The following is a 21,528-nucleotide window of genomic DNA, read 5'->3' on the forward strand; positions in this document are numbered from 1 at the left end:
CTTCGGAGCAAGGAAGTACCGGGAGTAAAATCCCTTGTTCTGTTGAGCCAAAGGAACTGGCTCGATAGCTCGGAGCTGCAGCAAGGCTTGAGCTTCCTGAAGAAGAAGGGCGGTTTAGGCAGATACTCTCTTGGAGGATGTTCCGGAGGAACTTGATGGAACTGAAGAGAGTATCCTTCCCTGACGATGGAAAGGATCCAGAGGTTGGTGGTAACAGTCGTCCATCGGTGGTAAAAATGATGGAGACGACCTCCGATAGGGGGAAAAACGGGAAATGGCAGAACAACTGAAGTTATGCTTTCGATGAGACAGTCAAAAAGGCTGAGGAGCCTTGGGTACAGCAGGTGGCTGAGGCTTCTGCTGCTTCTGAGGATGTTGCCTCTTGACAGGCTGACGAATGGAAAGAGTCTGCTTCGGTGGAAAACGCCGTTGGTAAATTAGAAGAGGGCGTGTAGGGCAAGGAGGAGCCGGCTTCGGCTTGAGAATGGATGCAAAGGACTTCTCGTGGTCCGATAGCTTCTTGGTGGCAGCCTCAATAGACTCATCAAAGAGGCCATTGCCAGCGCAAGGAACATTAGCCAGCCGGTCCTGCAGGTTAGGATCCATGTCGATGGTACGGAGCAATGCCAGACATCGCATGGCCACCGAGCAAGCAGTAGCTTGAGCAGATAGTTCAAAAGCATCATAGGAAGACTGAAGAAGCTGCAGCCGAAGTTGGGACAAGGATGCAAGGACTTCCTGATTTTCAAAATGCGCACAAGAATCCAGATAAGGCATGAACTTTTGAAGGATGGAGAGAAAGAACTCAAAATAGGTGATGAAATAAAAATTATAATTGAGGACTCTGGAGGTCATCATGGAGTTTTGGTAGATGCGACGACCAAATCTGTCCATTGTTTTGCCCTCCCTGCCCGGAGGAACAGTGGCATACACTTGGGAAGGGTGAGATCTTTTCAAAGAAGATTCAACCAGAAGCAATTGGTGAGACAATTGAGCATTGTCAAACCCCTTGTGATGAACAGTCTTGTATCTGGAATCAAATTTGCCTGGAACAGCTGGAATGGAATAAGGAGTTTCCAGACAGCGGACAAAGGTTTGATCCAAAAGCTTGTGGAGAGGAAGCTTGAGGGATTCAGCAGGAGGTTGAGGAAGATGCATGGTCTCGAGATACTCCTTGGAAAACTTAGATCCAGTGTCAAGTTGAATATCCAAATCAGCCGCCATCTGACGCAGAAAAGATGAAAAAGACAGCTGATCTGCCAAAGCCTAGCCTCGAGAGGGACTCGAGGATGTCGAGGCGGCTTGCTCCAATGAAGAAGGAGACCTGGATGGAGAAATGGAACCCACCGGGTCTTCGAGATCCGGAAACGGAAGGGTCAAAGCAGGCGGTGGGGAATATTGAAGGAAAGGCTGCTTCCGATGAGGCGAGGCATGCCTGGATGAATGCTTCGAAGAATGCCTCGATCGATGATGTGAGCTGTGCTTTGAAGCAGGCCTTGACAATCAAGGAGAGCATGTCCCCGCCGAAGCCCCCAGAGAATGGATAGGGCTGGAGGCTGTGGAACGAAGCAGAGGAGGCTGAGTAGAAGAACCTCGAGGCACTCGCAAAGACTCTGCTCCTTGCATCGAGTGTACGGGTTCCAATGGAGGCATGGGCAAAGACTCTGCTTCTTGCGATGCATGCCGAGATGCCAGACCAGACACTAGCGGAGACTCTGCTCCCTGTAGAGAGTGTGCGTATGACTGAGGCACAGGAGGCGGCTCGACCTCGCAGGAGACCTCCACATGCCCAGGCTGGATTTGTGAGAGAAGCTTCGGCCCCATGGTAGTAAAGAGCTGAATGAATTGCTTCTCCAATAAGGTCTGGAACGAAGCCGGCAAGGATGGATCCGCGTCTCCAACGGGACCACCTGCACGGGCTTCGATCTCCCTCGCAGCAGTATGAGAGTGCTTGGACTTAGAAGCCTTGGGCACTTTAAGCACTACCGGGGGAATGGGCTGCTGTGCTATCTGACCTGAAGAGACAGAGGAAGGCATTGCAGCAGGCGTCGAAGACATAGCCGGTACAAATGAGGCAGGTTTGATGAGGCTCGGAGCAGAAGCTGTGGAAGCTTGGAAAGCATCGGATGATGTCGAGGGCGAAGCACCCTTCGAGGACGAAAGCTACATCGAAGACTCCATGCTGAAAAGCTGCTCCCACAGGTTGCAACGACGCTTGAAAGCACGAGACGTAAGTGTTGAGCAAGGCCGGCATGATTTCGGGAGATGTTGAGGCCCGAGACACCGAAGACAGCGTCGATGAGGGTCCGTCAGGGAAAACGCGCGCTGGCACTTGGAACACTTTAAAGCCGGTTGCAGGCCGGGACATAGGCCGAAAAAGCTCCGCCGCAAGATCGAAGCTGCGGGGCTGCGGCCACGTGGCCTGCCTAGTCGAACGAACGGAAGAAATTTTTTTTTTTTTTTGAAAACAAGAAAACAACGATGAAAAACAGCGATTCTGAGAAAAAAACCAAAACCGCAGACAAAAGAAGGCACAAGTGAAAACACTTCACGCAGAAAGTCGAAGACGGACTTCTTGGCTCCGCGGAAAAGTAAGAACTGAGGAGACGCACCCTGTGCTGGGCGGGAAGGCATTCACGCATGCGCGGTGCAGGCGACTCGAAACTTCGAGTTTCTTCAAGCAAGTCTGCTTTGTGAGGCGTCCGCATCGGGGCTCCGTTGGATCACGCCACCCACTTGTGAGAATATCTGCCTGCTTGTCCTGGGATAAAGCTAATATAAGGGCCTTTATGCAAAAATTTAAATAGCTATGTGTAGAAAATAGCTCGGTTTGCATCTTGGAGATAAGGATTTTTTTAACTGAAAATGCAAAATTATGCCAAAATTTCTGGGATGTGGTCATTCGTCCCCCTTCCTCCCAGCAGGTCTACCATCTCTCCTCCCACACTAGGTCCAACATCCATAGTCAGTGGAATGCTTTTTTTGTTTGGGGGGCCCAAAAGCACTGCCCAGGCTCCACCCCAGACCCAGCCGCCATACTAATAATAGTACTAATTGTAAATGCTATTTCTTCCATTCATTTTTCACATACACACAATATAATCTTATTAATAATACATAATGGTAACCACAAAATTAAACTACACAAAGCACACTCTTTTACCCCTTCCCACCTTGCACAGCACATCTTCCTCTCTCCTCCACCACCATCTCTCTCTCTTCCTTCCCTTGCTGTAAAGGGAGTGAGGAAAGATAGAGGGATCCAGGGTATATCGCTCCAACTCCTTCTACTGCCACATCCAACATTTCTCCCTCTCTCATCCCCCTGGACTGTGTGCAGCATGTTTTGCTCCTGTCCACCAGCCCCATGCCCAACATTTCTCCTTCTATTACCCCTCTCCAGAACCATGCAACATCTCTTCCTCCATTCCTTCCACCACCAGGTCCAACATTCTTCCCTCTTGCATCTGTCCCACTGTTCCCTCTCCACCACCACATTCAACATTTCTCCCTCTCATCTCTCTCTACCTTACTCCTCTCCCACCATGTCCAACAATTCTCTTCCTATGCCCAACATTCTCCTCTTTCTTCCTTTCCCCATGTACACCATCTCCTTCCCTCACATCCATGCTCAACAATTTTCCCTTTATATTCCCTCCTCCACCTCAGCATCTCTTTCCTTCTATCCTTCCATCCTATGTCCCAAGTTCATGTCCCTTCCCTCACTTCCTTCTGTATCCCAAGTTTGTGCCCCCTTCCTCCTTCCTTACAGACTTTGTCTTAAGTTTGTGTCCCCTCTCTGCCACGCCTCTGATGATGTCATCAGAGCAGTAAATCAGGGCAGTAGAAAGACCTGAAGCAGCATGTGAAGACTGCTGCACACATTGCTGGAATCGCCAGGTTCGTAGTCGGGACCATGGGAAGGGAAGGGGGGGTGGTAAGGGACTAAGGGAGCCAGACAGACTGCGGGAAGGGAAAGGGGGGTAGAGGAAACGCTACTGCTGCTGCACAGGGAAGTGGTGTGGGGGGGAGGGAATGCTGCTTTGGCTGCTGCACAGGGAAGTGGTGGGAGAGAAATGCTGATGCATAGGAGGCAGGGAGAGAGACAGTTAGATAGAAAGACAGACAGACAGCGGGAGGAAGGGAGACAGAAAGAAAAGAAGAAAGACACAGGGGCAAGGAGATACACAGAAAGACAGACAGACAAAGGGGGCCAGGGACAGAGACAGACAGAAAGAAAGACAGCGGGAGGGAGAGAGAGACAGAAATAAAGACAGACAGACATATATTCTAGCACCCGTTAATGTAACGGGCTAAAATACTAGTAAACTAATAAAAAAATAGTACACATTTAGGGCTCCTTTTACTAAGTTGCGATAGTGGTTTTAGCGTGCGATTAGCGCGCACAGAATTACCATATGAACTAGACGCTAATGCCAGCATTGAGCTGGCTTTAGTTTTCCCGCTTAGCACAGGGGTTTGCGAGCGCTAAAAATGCTAGCGCACCTTAGTAAAAGGGGATTAATTTTCCCCATCCCACCCTACCCGGCTACTTTTTCATGCCACCCAGCTGGAAAAAATTTCTGGGGAGAATACTGTACTCTTATATAGCTTTGGATTGGAAGACTGATTAGGATTTCAAGTTTATTAGGATTTTATATACCGCCTATCAAGGTTATCTAAGCGGTTTTACAATCAGGTACTCAAGCATTTTCCCTATCTGTCCCGGTGGGCTCACAATTTATCTAACGTACCTGGGGCTATGGAAGATTAAGTGACTTGCCCAGGGTCACAAGGAGCAGCATGGGATTTGAACCTACAACCCCAGGGTGCGGAGGCTGTAGCTTCAACCACCACGCCACACACTCCTCCACTCTCTTAAAGATCTTGAAAAACTGGATAAATATGGACAAGAAAATTTGTTCAAGCCCGTGAAGTAAGAGTCAAAGTTCAAAACAGAAAGCCATGTGGGTGAATTGCATGCCAATAGCTGAGTATGTAGCTTCTACAGCAAAATTAAAGAGAAAATATTCTGTGGTACTTCAGTGAGCTAATGAGTGCACAGAATCTATGCATTAATCAGGTAAAGATGGCGAGACACATGAACACAAATGTTCTGCAGGAAGAATGGTTTCACTGAGCACATGTCTGAAGAAAATGAAAGTACCAGCACACATCTGCACATAAATATTAGCCTCACAAAAATTTCTTGTACATAAAATATTTGATGGCACATACTTTGGGCAGTGGGCATGTGCACAAGTATATACAATAAATAAATTATAGAATACTATAATTTATCATACTAATATCTAGGCACAAGCATTTATACAAGCTGTAGGGCCTTAAATGTAAACATGTTTACAGCTATTCATGCTAATATTTACAAAGAAAAGCTGATGATTACTTTTTTTTTTTTTAATTGAATAGGCTTACAGTAGATGCCTTCTTAAAGCTCTAATGACATGATTTTCATTATCGAATTAGCAAAATAAACATTCTCTTTTTCTGGTCACAAATTTTATTTACTTATTAAGATTTATTAGCTACTTTAATGAAAAATTCATTCATAAGAACATAAGAACATAAGAACTGCCATCTCCGGATCAGACCCATGGTCCATCGAGTCCGGCGATCCGCACACGCGGAGGCCCAGTCAGGTATACACCTGATGTAGTTTTAGTCACCCATATCCCTCTATGCCTCTCGTAAGGAGATGTGCATCTAATTTGCCTTTGAATCCCAGCACAGTGGATTCCTTAATAACCTCCTTTGGGAGAGCATTCCAGGCGTCTACCACTCGCTGCATAAAACAGTACTTCCTGACATTTGTCCTGGACTTGTCCCCCCTTAGCTTCAAACCATGTCCTCTTGTCCGTGTCGCGTTGGACAATGTAAATAATTTATTTTCCTGCTCTATATTATCGATGCCTTTCAGCATTTTGAACGTCTCGATCATGTCCCCTCGCAGCCTCCTCTTCTCAAGGGAGAACAGTCCCAGTTTCTTGAGTCGTTCCTCATATTCCAAGTTCTCCATACCTCTTATTAACTTCGTTGCTCGTCTCTGCACCCTCTCCAACAGTTTTATATCCTTCTTTAGGTTGGGAGACCAATGTTGGACACAGTATTCCAAGTGTGGTCTGACCATTGCTCTATAAAGCGGCATTATGACTTTCTCCGATCTACTCGTGATTCCTTTCTTTATCATGCCTAACATTCTGTTTGCTTTCTTTGCCGCTGCCGCGCATTGTGCCGACGGCTTCAGGGTCCTATCTATCAGTACACCCAGGTCCTTTTCTTGTTTGCTCTTACCCAGAGTTGCGCCTGACATTCTATACTCGTATTCCTTATTCTTACTACCTAAATGCATTACTTTGCATTTCTCCACGTTGAACTTCATCTGCCATTGCTCTGCCCATTTCTCTAACTGATACAAGTCGCTCTGGAGTTCCTCGCTATCCTCCTGCGATCTGATTGCCCGGCATAGCTTTGTGTCATCTGCAAACTTAATGATCTCACTGGATATTCCGTCTTCCAGGTTATTGATATAAATATTAAATAGGATTGGCCCAAGCACTGAGCCCTGGGGCACACCACTAGTCACTTTCTCCCAGTCTGAGAACTTCCCATTTATGCCCACTCTCTGCTTTCTGTTTTCCAACCATTTGCCTATCCACCTTTGTATATCTCCCTCTATTCCATGGCTTTGTAGTTTCCTGAGAAGCCTTTCATGTGGAACTTTGTTGAATGCTTTCTGGAAGTCCAAATGTACAGCAGATAAAGAGATTAGGTTCTTACCTTGATAATATCTTTTCCAGTAGATGGGAAGGTATTCAGAACCATAGGGTACTCAATCCATTCTCGCAAGCATCTGCAGAAAGATGTCAATCACATCTTTTGAACACCTCCTCCTTCTTCCAAGTCACTGCTATCCCCTCCAGTATGTACCAAAGCATGTGAGAGTTCTAGAGTAAAAAACAGGAGAAGAGACATGGGGAACTCCCTGAATCCAAGGATTTGATCTGTTCATATAACGTTATAACAGTCAATAATGAAACTGTAATTTATAAATGAATGAACATTTCCATTGAACAATAAAACACATCAAATAAAAGCAACAGCTTGAATATTAGTGGAGCTCAATTATCTCTTGAGATTCTATTTACAAACTGAATCAGAACCCACAGTCTGATTGGCAGAGAAATCTTTGCTATGGAGAGGACCATGAAGCTTAAGGTAGAAACAGACATATCTAGAATTATAGGGCGGGGGCATCAGCATACCATCCCTATATGCTGAAAAAGATATTATCAAGGTAAACACCTAATTTCTTTTTCCAGTGCAATAAGGATGGTATGCTGAACCACAGGGACGTACTTAAGCAGTCCCCAAAGTCCCAGGTAGGATAGATAAGTGTGTTCTCAGTACCAAATATCCAAACATGGAATCTTCCTGTGCTGCCATGTCTACCCTATAGAATTTAGTGAAAATGCAGATCTACATATCTCCTCCAGAGATATTGCCTGCAATTCCACTCAAGAGGAAGCTACTCCTGTTAAATGGTGGCTTTGGATGCTGGTCTGCCTCATCTTTACTCTTTGGTTAGTACAAAGAGATGGTCCGATAGATGAAACTCATTAATCACTTCCAAGTAATGCAAAAGAAAAGAACTCTGCAAATGTCCAGAAGCTTTAAAGCCTTGTCCTTCCTCTTAGAGCCTGGAGGTTGAAAAGATGGAAGTCTGACTTCCTGGTTGATGTGAAATGCTGAAACAATCTTTGGCAAAAAGGAAAGTACCGTACGCAAGGTCACAGCTGTTTTTGTGATCCTTAGGAACAGTTCCCTGTACGACAAAGCTAGTAATTCTGAAACTCGTCTAAATGAGGTAATTGCAACTGAGAATACCGCTTTGATTGTAAGATCCATGAGAGAAGTTTTCTCCAGGGGCTCATATGGAGATCTCCAGAGACCCCTGTGATACAAATGGATATGATTGGAAGACTGGAAGTTGTATTAGTAACAATGACTGTTTAAGAAACCATTTGCCATTCAAAGGGGATTATAATACTGAATAACAACTTTCTTTTTTTAAAAGGGGAACTAGAGTTCAGAAAGATAACTTGCACCTGGCGAGCCAGATTTAGTCAAAACAGGATATGGATGATTCAATCGAGAGAAGGGGGAGAAAAAGACAGGATGTGCATAAATGGTTTGTGAACTTGTTTGTGACATGCTCATGTTTGAGCGAACACAAACCGGATCTTGACCATAATTTGAGCATAAAAAGACAGGCAGAACTCAGTGGAATCGGGACTTCTCCACTGCTGACGAGCCGTGTGATGCTGAGATGAGTGCGCTGCCTCTGCTGTTTCGCTGGTCCCCCGATAACAGAGTGATGATGCAATATATGGTAACAAATTATTGATTCCTTACTCCATGATTTCATTATTATAAAATTGTATGAATAAACCTATATTATGCTTTCAGTCCTCTGTGTATGCTATTAATTTTCCCAGTCAGAGAGCTGGTGAGGGGAAGGGAAAGATGGATATAGCATTACCCTAAGAATAATAGCAATACATTAATTGGCGTAGTCGGCAGGATCTCCCTAAATAAGACCGAACAATGTTCCGGCGAAAGGAGAAATCTAAAAAAGAACCTGCAGGGATACCTGGCTGGACCAGGGACCCGTATGAAATAATAGCGGCAGAAATGGCCAATCATGGATTGGCGGAATCATGGGATAAGGAATTAAGGGAATTTGAACCAAAGAATGTGGTACAAGTACTTGAAACAATCCCTGTAAAAACAGGTGAAGCAGTTACCCTGGCTCGAAGGAGTTGGGTGTTGGCCTCTGCATACCGTGGGGTGCACAAGCGGTTGCAGATGGCACTTAAAGAGAAAGGGAGAGTAGAACAGAGTAAGTTAGAATTAGAGGGACGGTGTCTGGTGCTGGAATGTAATAGTAAATTATTAAAGGATAAACTGGAACATTATCAGGATGTAGCAGAAAGAGCAGCTGTAAAAGTGGCACAAAATAAGTATAAAAAAAGGAAAGGGAGGATTAAAAGGGATTGGGATGATTGCCCCAGGGGACCCCACTGTCCGGACCCTGAAATAGACCCGCCATCTGTAATAAAAAGAATGCAGCCCATTACAAGAAGGAAAAAAGGGCTTCTGTACGCTAGCTAAGTGATTCTTGCTGTGTTGAGAACAATAGAGATACCTTTGCTGAACTTTTTAGTGTTTAGAAGACCATGTGGGTTTGCATCCCAGTAAGAATAAAGAGTGAATTTCACGTATTTAAAAAAAAAAAAAAAAAGATTATAAGAATGTTGGAAGAACAGAACTGTAGGATCAGAAGGAATTAGAAAGTGATATTTAAACGAGATGGTTAAGTGAAAAGGAAAAGAAAGTTTTAATGTCTGGCTTTGAATGTATACGAATGTGGAAAGAAAGCTTGTGAAATGTGTTAATTCCCTGATTGTAAGGGATATGCTAAGGTAGGGGAGATGGAAGAAAAAAAAACCCCTCGATTAGGCTCAAGGATAATTTTGTGCAAAGAAAAAGATTTATTCTAGCAATAGATGCCATGCTTAAAAGAAATATTGTGTTTGTGACGGTGTGCAAAAGGAAAAAGTTTCCTTGCCTTTGTATTTCTATCTCAGTGTTTCAAATTAGTTTTGAATATGAATTTTTGTGCCCCTGCATGGTTTATAAAGTATTTTTAAAAGTATGCATTGCCCGAAATGTATGATTAGGGAGTAATTAAATTTAAATGCATTTTAAAATTAAATTGGGAAGTTTAAAATAAAAAGATTAACAAAAGTAGAGGTTAAGTACCTATACAATTAAAATAAATGTGAAACAAAAGGCTTGTTAACCTTGTTACCGGAAAAGAATAATTATAATAAACTTTTATGTAAGTGGATGAAGTCGGAATTGAAATTTTGCTTACTTTTTACAAGTAAGCTCTTCAGGATAGGAACCTAATAAAGAATATGGATTGAGAATAATTCCCTGATGTTAGGAAAAAGACAGTCTAATTTTACCATGTAGAGAATGTGTCTGCCTGTTTAAATTTTCCTGTGGCCATATTTGGTACCACAGGACCCTGAAATAAGTCTATTTAATCTGTGTGTTTTGTGTTTCAGGAAAAAAAAACCCTTTTTTGAATCTTTTCAACAATTCAACACAGAGACTGTGACTCTGCGATACAAGAATTAGTCATGTTTAACAGAGGGGAAAACGTTTCATGTGTTTCTTTTCTTTGTTCTTTTTGTTAATGACCATGTGCTTTCCTTCCAGGATTTACACTGACCCGCAGTACCACATTCCACCACTAGAGCTGTGGAGAACACAGAGAAAAATTCCGAAAGAACATTATGGGCAATTGGCAACCAGATCCAGCTATGCCTCAAAAGGAATAATTGTCTTGGGAGGGGTGATTGATGCTGACTATCAAGGGGAGGTTAGGGTAATACTAATTAACTTAGGTGCGGAGGATGTAATAATAGCACAGGGAGAAAGAATTGCACAACTGTTGCTAATTCCTATATATATAGCTCCGGTGAGAGAAACCACAGCCCCTACAGAATTGACGGTTAGGGGGGCAAAAGGGTTTGGATCCACAAATATTGTAAATGTTGGGGCCAAAATATGGATTAGCAACCGAAATGGTCCCCCCTCTCCCGCTGAAGTGATAGCAGTGGGACAAGACCATACGCTATTGATAATGAGGCCCGGGGTAGAAAAATGGGAATATGTCCCACAAGAGAAATGTTACCTACGGGAGTAATATTGTGTTTAATTTTACAGGAAACCCTAATCGTCCTATGCGTATTCACAGTCCTTGGTATCGTATCTTTGGGTCACGTAGAAGGATGGACTCCGGCTAGGCATCTGGTTTTGGATGACAATGCTCGATTTCAATGGGGATGGAGAAGTGCTACCAGCAGATGACAACAGGAAAAGTTTAGTTGTGAAAAAGGACAGAGATGTACCATAGCTAACATCACAACTAATGTGGACATATGGAAAGACCCTCACAATGACAGAAGAGGGTATATCTTTTATGCCCTATATCAGAGTCAAGTAGTGGTAAATGTCACTGCCCATGTGTCACTTCTATGTTGCTTAAAGACTGTGTTCCCAGAATTAAATACGAAACAGAAATGGCAGGCAATACAAAATTGTAGCACCTGGAATGGAACTGTATTGCATCTGACATTAGAAGACCCCAAATATTTTGTATGTACTAATGATCTTTTATTAAAAATCGTACTACATGGGCAGATTATATTATCTTTGTAAATATAGATTCTGCAAAAATTGATCCAGGGCAGGTTAAACGATTACCGTCAACATGTGAAATGGTGGGTCAGCATGCGGAACAAACACGTGTACAATTTAAAATTACCTTTCCTCCCTCTAGTCGATGTAGATATAGGAGAGCCTGGTATGATACTATTTTGGGAGGATTTGGAACTATTACCGGGACAATAAACAGTTATGATATAGAATCTTTAGCAAATAGGCTGCATAACGCTGGAAGTAAAATTAATAATGCTTTAACTATACAAGCTAATTGGATGCCTACTATTTGGTACCCAATGACACTAGCAGCTGGCGTGGATAATGATATGTTAGATCTTTTTAATGCTAGCAATTCTCTAACCTTCCTTGTAGATACTAATATTACTCACATAATCAATTGGACTATATGTTCTTTGCAAACATTACAGCAGCAACAACAGAAAAATGTCTTTCAAACACAACTTTTGACAGCAAATGAACAAGTGTGGAGGACCGTCTTTTCTGATGTAATCCGTGCAGGCCATTGGCTACAAATACCTAGTTCGGGGATAAGGTGTGAGGAAACCCTATGTCAGGGATATTTTACCATTTATAATGTAACCAAACAGAGTATAATGTGTAAATACATAGTGATGCCTTTACTAATTGGGTCAGCTCCTAATCAACACTTTTGGACCCCCACCTTTTATGGACAGGTGATAGATATGTATAATCGTACCCATGATTTAACTTTTTGTGATAACACTTTAAGTGGAAAAGTTTGTAAATTACAATCTGCTGTATATGAACCATGTTTATTGCAAAATACTGTAAACAAATGTGAATGGACTATTATGCCAATAACCTATAGGTATATGGTCGAAATAGCACCACAAGTGGTATGTGTAGTAACTGATCAACCAGTGATACCAGGAATGGCAGTGCCTTTTTCGGGATGTATTCATAACATTTCAGTATTACACTGGGAAAATGACACATTCATATTAACTTCCGATGTGGATAAGAATGTGGCTATCATTTGGAATAGCACTAAATGGGATGTTCCAAATTGGGATTTAAATTTGACCAGATTTAAGCAAATATTAACTCAATCAACCAAAATACAGAGTGCCATCTGATACCTAAATCAAAGTATTATGGCTCATCAGCTTACCACCACTATTGCAGCAGACTCGATAGTGACAATAGGGTCAGGAATAGCTGATGCTACTTCACATCATTGGTGGGATATATTTTTAGGATATTCACCTTCAGCCAAAACGACTCTGGATTGAATCATCCATCCTCTGTTAATAGTTGTTATTCTGGTAATAATTTTATCTATCTGGAATTGTTATGTGGCATATGGCATTTGTTGTAAACGACAAAAAGTGATGATGGTTACATACAACACTCATTGTTAAGGGCCGAATGTGATACAAATGGATATGATTGGAAGACTGGAAGTTGTATTAGTAACAATGACTGTTTAAGAAACCATTTGCCATTCAAAGGGGATTATAATACTGAATAACAACTTTCTTTTTTTAAAAGGGGAACTAGAGTTCAGAAAGATAACTTGCACCTGGCGAGCCAGATTTAGTCAAAACAGGATATGGATGATTCAATCGAGAGAAGGGGGGGAAAAAGACAGGATGTGCATAAATGGTTTGTGAACTTGTTTGTGACATGCTCATGTTTGAGCGAACACAAACCGGATCTTGACCATAATTTGAGCATAAAAAGACAGGCAGAACTCAGTGGAATCGGGACTTCTCCACTGCTGACGAGCCGTGTGATGCTGAGATGAGTGCGCTGCCTCTGCTGTTTCGCTGGTCCCCCGATAACAGAGTGATGATGCAATATATGGTAACAAATTATTGATTCCTTACTCCATGATTTCATTATTATAAAATTGTATGAATAAACCTATATTATGCTTTCAGTCCTCTGTGTATGCTATTAATTTTCCCAGTCAGAGAGCTGGTGAGGGGAAGGGAAAGTTGGATATAGCATTACCCTAAGAATAATAGCAATACAACCCCTAACACAATATTGAAATTCCAGGAATGGAAAGGCTCTCAGATCGGTGGCCTAAGCCTCAGGGCTCCTTTGAAGAATCTAATAATGTCTGGGTGAGTCGCTAGCAAAACTTTTCTCTCGGCCTCTAAAGCAAGCAAGGCCTGCTATCTGCACCCTAAGGGAAACTATTGCTTGCCATCTGCACCCTAAGGGATACCATTGCCAATCCCTTGTCCAGGCCCTCTTGAAGGATGACAGGTACCAATGATACTGGGGCTTTGTCGGGCTCCAGATTCTCCTTATTGCACCACTGCTGAAAAGGATCCCTTGCCTTGGTATATGCCAAAAGAGTGGATGCACCTGGAGTCAGAGACATTTGTCCTCTTGTAGACAAACTAGATACACATTCCAGGGATGCCTGGGCAATCCAGGGCCTCAAAGATTACCCTTCCTGGGTGACTTGCTCTATGACAGACCATGCGGCCTAGCAGGGGCCATGAAGGAAATACACATATTAGTCCGGACTTTGGCCAAGGTTGAAGCGGGGTGTTCAGGCCTGCACTTCCAATTTTGTATCTTCAGCTGAAGAACTGTGGCGCTTTCCTGTTGTGTGTCATTGCCATTAAAAGGAAAGTCAGACACCCCCAATGTCCGACAATATCCTGGAACGCTCTTGGGGATAACAACTACTCTCATGGGTCCAATATCTGTCTATTGAGGTAGTCTGCTTGCACATTCTCCACTCCGTCTATGTGTGCTGCTGTGACTAGCAGGTGATTTTCTGCTCAACTCAACAGGATTTTTGCCTCTTGCTGGAATGATGCGCTTCTGGTGCCTCCCTGCCAGTTGACATAGGCTATTGCCATGGCATTGTCTAAGAATGCTCTTACGTGGCTCTGTCTTCGTAGTGCAAAGCGTACTGCTCTCAGTTCTAGCCTGTTGATCGCCCACTTCCGTTAGGATGGTGTCTATTTCCCTTGCACTGGGTGACTGATACAATGAGCCTCCCAGCTAAACAGGCTGGCATCTGTCATCAGCGTAACCCAGGAATTGATATGAAGTGGATTTCCCTTTGCTGGAGACTGTGGTTGGAGCCACCAGTGCATGCTGCATCAGGCTACATCTGTCCAGGGCAGAAAAGCTTATAGAGTGTCCCTCTGAGGGGACCAATGAGACAATAGTGCATCCTGGAGTGGACACATATGAGCCCTTGCCCAGGATACTACTTCTATAGCAGCCACCATTGACCCCAGCACCTAGAGACAGTGTCATACCGTAAGCGCTGGCTGTGACAGGAGGTTCATGATTTGCCCCCAAAGCTTCTGTCTGCATGCTTCTGGAAGAAAAACTCAGCCTTCCACAGTGTTGACTAGAACTCCCAGTTACTCCAAAGACTGAGTTGAGACTAACTAGCTTTTCCAAAACTTTACAATCCAGCCCAGACTCTGCAAAGTTTTCACAACTGCCGATACTGCTCTTTCTTCCTCTTCATGGGAGGGGGTTCTGATGAGCCAGTCATCTAAATAAGGATGCACTAGACAGCTTGCTCTGCAAAGATAAGCTGCTACCACCATTATCACCTTGGTGAATGTCCGAGGAGTCACTGCCAGAAAGTCCAAAAGGCAACCTCCAATTTTCTATGAGGCGGCTGGGTGACTGACATCACTGTATCTTCTTGGTTGCTGTAATGGCCCAGGAACCTATAGTCTGAATTTTCCGTCTTCCTATCTGTAACCTCGATAGGTTCTCTGTCCTCCAGGAGAATTCATAAATTTAAACTAGTCTTCCCTTCTATTAAGGGAATTAAAGCTTTAGGTAAGATTTGTCAATCTTTTGCCTTTTCCTTTGCAAAAATGTGGAATGATCTTCCTGTAAAAGTCAGACTCTTTCCTTCTCTGATAACTTTGTAGAAAACCTTAAAAACTTATCTATTTCAGAAATTTCTAACTGACTCTTCAACATAAATAAGGATTATAAATGATGATGCCTTTGCTCTAATAATTCATTTTCCTTGCCATATTAGTTAATTCTTTTGTAAACCGAATCAAGCCTCATCTTTGGGATCCAAGGATTGGATTGGATTGGGTGAGCCTCCTGAAGCATAATGCGAAAATGGCATGAACCTTGAAAGGAACTCTGAATCTGGTTTCTAGCTGCTCGTCTGCTGTCCAGTAAGGACTTGAGATGATGATCTTGCACACTAGCCATAAGATCATCCAGACTTTTGCCAAAAAGCATCTGTCCCTTATTGGGGAGCCTGTTAAGCATCACCTTGGAGGTTGAATTGCCCAACCACTGCTTGATCCACAGCATGTGTCAGGCAGAGACTGACACATGCCTGCCTGAGGTTATGGGTCAGCCACTGCCACATTCAAGGTTCGCAGCCATGAATGGCATGCTCATGCTAGGAAGGAAGCTGTTGATGTCACCTTAACTCCTAGGGCCAGGGCTCAAACTGCCTCCTGAGGACCATATCCACTCTGCAGTCCTGTGTATCCTTCAGCATGGCAGGGAAGTGTGTTCAGTCACCTGGGCAACCAGACAGTCTACTTTTGGCATAGCAAACATCTGCTGAAACTCTTGATCCATAGGATACAGCCTACTCATGGCTTTTGCCCCTTTGTGGGAGTCTTCAGAAACCTCCCAGGGCTCTGTAACCAGGAGTTTCATGCCTGGTGCCATGGAAAAGACATGGGTTGAGATCGGACCACGCTTAGAAGAGAACACTGAGATGACTGGGGCTAAGGCAGATCAATATTGAGCTCACAAAGAGATTCAGTAATAATGTCCATTAGTGCTCAAGATTTGAACAGCCGCCTTATCAAGGGATTCTCTCTCTGGTCCATAGTCCTCTATATAGAAGACAGAATCTCCCTTCAGGGAGGCCTCACTTTGTGACAGTAAGGGGATCAAAACTGAACTTTTGTCCCCTGAATCTCTGTCTGACTGGCAATCCAAGTCAGGATAACATTAGCTTTATTCTAGATAATACAGTAGATTCTCAGTTAACCAGCACCCATGGGGATTAATAGATGACGAATAAATGTAGTTTCTGGTTGCTTGAGAGTTACTATTAAACATAGGCCTAACTAATACCATACCCCATACTATATGTTCTGCCATACCATAAACTGCTTCAGACAAACTATTGAACATGTGGTAGGCAAAGCATGGGCGTACTCAGGTGTGATATGAAAAGTTTATACTTAAATTTCTGCCAGAAATTGATTGTATTTTTATTTAAAGTATTACAGTATTTCATAGATTTTTTTTTTCTAGTTGCTTGAGAGTTCTGGTTAATTGAGTTCTGGTTAGCAGAGTCTACTGTATCCTCATCTGCATAAAAGCTTCCTTAACAACATGCAGAATGTGCTGTTGCATTGTTAGATGGCTATCCAAAGAGACACCCAACACTCTCATACATGAGAGTTCTAAATAATAGAATAAAATCACCTCAGGGCTGAGAAAAAAATAAAAAAAAAAATAGGATTTTTTTTGGGGTGGGGAGGAAACAAGGGAGGGAAATAGTTAAAACAGTTTTAAGACACCCCCCCTGATTTTTCCCACTAGCTGTCACAGCCTTACTCACAGACTATGTGCTAAAGAAAAGCTGCTGCTGCCTGCTTCAGCTTCTCTTAGGTGTAGCTCTTTTAGGAGAGGCCCTCTGCTTCCAGTCACACAGCCAGTTCAGGCTGCCAGTCAGACCTCCATGGACTGACCCTCAAACCCCCCCCCCCCCCGGACCTCATGAAAAAGGGGGAGGGAAGAAACACAGCCAGTACCTTAAGGCCCTGAAGGAACGCTATTAGAGCCTAAACAGCCTGCGCTCCAGCCCCTGACCAATTCAAAGGGATGAGCAAACACCAGGGGAACAGACCCTGAGCTTCATGAATCTTCAGCAGGCTAGCTGAAACAGGTCCCCGAAGGATACACCTGACAGCTGCAGACTTAAAATCTGCTCCTCTCCACGAGGCAGAGTAGACCCTTAACAAAAGGGATCTCTAACTTCACAAAAAGCCACAACTAGAGTGAAAACCACAAACCTATCACAAAATCAGTGGCGTACCAAGGGGGGGGGAGGAGCGGTCCGCCCCGGGTGCGAGCCCTGAAGGGGTGCTCCGGCGTCCGTTCCCCCCCCCCGACATCTGGTTCTTCCTCTCTGGCCTCCCCGCACCATTAAGAGTACCGAAGCAGCCTGCAGCAAGATCGCGATGTCAGCGATCTTGCGCTGCTTCATGCTGTCCTCCGCCGCGGTCCCGCCCCATCCACTGACATCAGAAGAGGGGGGGCGGGACCGCGGCGGAGGACAGCACAAGCAGCTCAAGATCGCTGACATCGCGATCTTGCTGCAGGCTGCTTCTACTCTAAATGGTGCGGGGAGGCCAGAGGGGAAGAACTGGACGTCTGGATGGGGGTGGGAGAGGGGGGCGAGCGGTCCTTCGGAGTGGGGCGGGCAGGCAGGCCTTCAGGGGGAGATGCAGGCCTTAAAGGGGGGGACAAGCCTTCATGGGGGGAGACAGGCTTTTGGGGGGGACAGGCAGGCAGGCCTTCAAGGGGGGGACAGGCAGGCAGGCCTTTAAGGGGGGGACAGGGGGGTGGGACAGGCCTTCAAGGGGGGACAGGCCTTCAAGGAGGTGCAGGCCTTCGGGGGGGTGCAGGCCTTCTGGGGGGGGTGCAGCCTTCGGGGGGGGTGCAGGCCTTCAAGGGGAGGGACAAGCCTTCAGTGGGAGATGCAGGCCTTAAAGGGGGGGCAAGCCTTCATGGGGGGAGACAGGCTTTTGGGGGGGGACAGGCAGGCAGGCAGGCCTTCAAGGGGGGACAGGCAGGCAGGCCTTTAAGGGGGGGACAGGCCTTCAAGGAGGTGCAGGACTTCGGGGGGTACAGGCCTTCGGGGGAGGTGCAGCCTTTGGGGGGGTGCAGGCCTTCAAGGGGAGTGACAAGCCTTCAGGGGGAGATGTAGGCTTTAAAGGGGGGGACAAGCCTTCATGGGGGAGACAGGCTTTCAGGGGGGGACAGGCAGGCCTTCAAGGGGGGGACAGGCAGACAGGCCTTTAAGGGGGGGACAGGGGGGTGGGACAGGCCTTCAAGGGGGGGACAGGCCTTCAAGGGGGTGCAGGCCTTCGGGAGGGTGCAGCCCTCGGGGGTACAGGTCTTCTGGGGGGTGCAGCCTTCGGGGGGTGCAGGCCTTAAAGGGGGGGACATGCCTTCATGGGGGGAGACAGGCTTTCGGTGGGGGACAGGCAGGCAGGCCTTTAAGGGGGGGACAGGCCTAAAAGGGGAGGGGGACAGGCCTTCAAGGGGGGGCAGGCCTTCAAAGGGGTGCAGGCCTTCGGAGGGGTACAGGCCTTCGGGGGGTGCAGGCCTTCAAGGGAGGGGGACAAACCTTTGGGGGGGACCATGGTGTAGAAGTACACAGAGGGAAGGGGGTGTTCAAAGAGATGTGCATATGCCAGACTTTGGGGGGGAAGAAATAATGGGTCTGAAAATAGAGGAGAGGGAGAGAGATGATGGACCATGGGATTTAGGGAGGGAAGGAACAGAAAGGGAGAGAAATTGGACACAAGGGATGGTTTGGAGGAGGGATAGAGATACTGGATAGGAGGGTAATTGGGAAAAGAAAGGGAGAGATGGTGGGCCCTGGGGTGGTGGGGAAGGAGGGAGAGATGCCGGATGAAAGGGTAGTTAAGAGAAGGTGGATCTGTGGAGGAAGATGAAAAAAAGGAAAGATACCAGACTTCCTGGGGAGGGAAGGGAAATGGAAAGGGAGGACAGAGATGGCAGATGGATGGTTAGCATGAAGAAAGAAGGAGACCCTGGCAAGCAAGTTATCAGAAGACAACCAGAGCCTGGGACCAACAAGAGGTAGAAAAATTAATTTTATTTTCTGTTTTGTGATTACAATATGTCAGATTTGAAATGTATATCCTGCCAGAGCTGGTGTTAGACCGCAAACGTGAGCTAGGATTTAACAGAGAGAGGAAAAGTCTTTTTTGTTTCTTTATTTTATTTACACCACAGCGCCAGTGTGGTTAGGAGAAGCCAAAGGGGGTGAAAAAGCTATAAAACCCATCAGGATTTTTGAAAAAAATCACCCAACTGGGCAGAAAAATCGAATCGAAAAACCAATTAAATAGGCTGAATCGAAATTTTTCTTCCTAAATCGGGCAGTTTGCGCTACTGTCTCAGACTTTAGGACCTGGGATTGGGGAGAGATGGCATCCTCAGTACTTTATAAAACAAGTGAAATGAGGATTTGGTCAGACTTTTGAAGGGTCTACAGAAGAAAAATATTGTATAGGCCGGGGACATGAGACAGCAGGAAATGGGAACTTTTCTTCCTTCTATTTTTGTGAATGGAAATGCTGAGGATGTCAGAGAGTTCAGTTAAAATATGTGCTTTATAAAAAAAATATAATAATGTGTTTTATAAAGTTTATAAGCATTGCTGGCCTACCCAGTGAGGTGTTCCTAGTGGTGGTGGTGGTGGTGGTGGCAGTGTGTCAATGTGTTGAGAGGAAGAGGTGGTCTGGGAAATTCTCCTGAGCAAACTCCGGGTCCATTTCCACCCCCCAGTTAGTCCACTCCACTCAACTGGTTCACACACTGAGTATTGTGCCTAGGTAGTTGTTTTGGGATCTCTTTCAGTGGTTTGTCAGTATCTCCTTGTGGTCCAAGGAAGGAAACTTTGTTAATCTTAGCATTGACCTTTTGTAACAGTGCTGCTTGTATGGCATTAGGCTATCTAGTGATCGAAAGAAAAAAAAACAGACCTTTGCACATTTTTGCACTATAGGTGGGTGTATGAGGAGATTCACATTTCCTGCACAGCTAAGTCCGTGTGAAGTTCCCTTGTGTTGTATTTGACATCTAGCAAGGTCTCTGTTTGGAAGGAAAGATCTAAGCTTAAAAATGAAGTGGCCAGAAGTTATGGTAAAAGCAGATAGCTTAGCTGGTTTTAAGAAAGATTTGGACAAATTCCTGGAGGAAAAGTCCATAGTCTGTTATTAAGACATGGGGAAGTGTCTGCTTGCCCTGGATCAGTAGCATGGAATGTTGCTACTCTTTGGGTTTTGACCAGGTACTAGTGACCTGGATTGGCTACCATGAGAATGGGCTACTGGGCATGAAGGACCATTGGTCTGACCCACTTAGGCTATTCTTATGTTATGTTCTCATCTGTAGGGGCCTTTGGTTTCACTTCTTATTTTAATGTATTTTTTTTCTGGGAACTTATCAGTGTTTTTTATAATGGGAACAAAAATGGAAGAGAATTAGTGTGTGTGGAATGGGGGGGGTAACTAATTTCTTCAGCTAAATAATTAAATCCACCTTAACCAGACATAGGAGAACTCGCACACCATTCACACACCCTCCAACCAAAAACGTCAAAAGAAAAAAACTGTTCGACAACCTCCTAAACACTCGACCCCCAACTCTACTACCTATTGACCTCGACCACAGACTACAAAACCTTCAAAAAATAAATAAAAACCCTTCTATTCAAAAAACACATAAAACCGAACTACCACAATCAGAACTGTCCCAAGCATCACCTGCAACTACTCCATATGTACTTCTGATGTCATGATAATTCAGACATAATTTATGTTATGTTATGGTATGTTTGGAATAATGGTTACATATATGAGGTTCAATAAAAGAATATTTTCACTCCCTGTTTCTATTCTGACCATTTATACCGTTTCATGGTTATTACAAAAAATATTTTTTACATGGAGGGTGGGTGGGGGGGGGGGTGTCAAAAAATGATGGGCCCCGGGTGCCACATACCCTAGGTACGCCACTGCACAAAATAAAGAAATAAACCGAGCAGATCAGACAACACCTTTATGGTCGCCTGCAAAAAGAGAAACTGAAGGGGGCAGCAGAGATTGTGGAGAAGAAGTAGGTGTTCAAAAGCTGTGATTGACATCTTTCTGCAGTATGCTTGCAAGAATATACCGTATATATTTATTATTTTTTTTGTTTGTTTGTTTGAAACGTTTTTATTGAGAAGCAAACAGACAAACAAGTCCAATACAACCAAGCAGTGTCCAAAAAGCAGAGCAAATACAGCACATAGTCCAACTCACAGGTGGGGAAAAGGATATATTTATTTTTAATATATTTTATTGAACAAAAGCAAAACCATACACAGGCCGATTGCCAACAGGAAATGCAAAAACAAAGATCCACATAACAAGCTCACCC

The 21,528-nt window shown here is 44.6% G+C and overlaps 1 protein-coding gene across 4 annotated transcripts in view; it reads left to right on the plus strand.

Annotated features, from left to right (window-relative positions):
* The window catches only part of LOC117366119, a 138,033-nt gene extending 124,770 nt beyond the window's left edge, over positions 1 to 13,263 (plus strand). For 2 of the 4 annotated variants that reach the window (XM_033957248.1, XM_033957249.1), the window contains one exon: positions 10,819 to 13,263. In XM_033957248.1, coding sequence (XP_033813139.1) covers positions 11,373 to 12,434 — 1,062 coding nt within the window. In that variant the 5' untranslated portion in view covers positions 10,819 to 11,372 and the 3' untranslated portion in view covers positions 12,435 to 13,263. Of the gene's footprint in view, positions 1 to 10,118; positions 10,478 to 10,818 lie in introns of those variants that run through there. The other 2 variants (XM_033957251.1, XM_033957250.1) reach the window with 2 other exon arrangements.
* The last annotated feature ends 8,265 nt before the right edge of the window (positions 13,264 to 21,528 follow it).

This window comes from Geotrypetes seraphini, chromosome 8 (assembly GCF_902459505.1).
Source record: "Geotrypetes seraphini chromosome 8, aGeoSer1.1, whole genome shotgun sequence".
In the NCBI taxonomy this organism is placed as follows: Eukaryota; Metazoa; Chordata; class Amphibia; order Gymnophiona; family Dermophiidae; genus Geotrypetes; species Geotrypetes seraphini.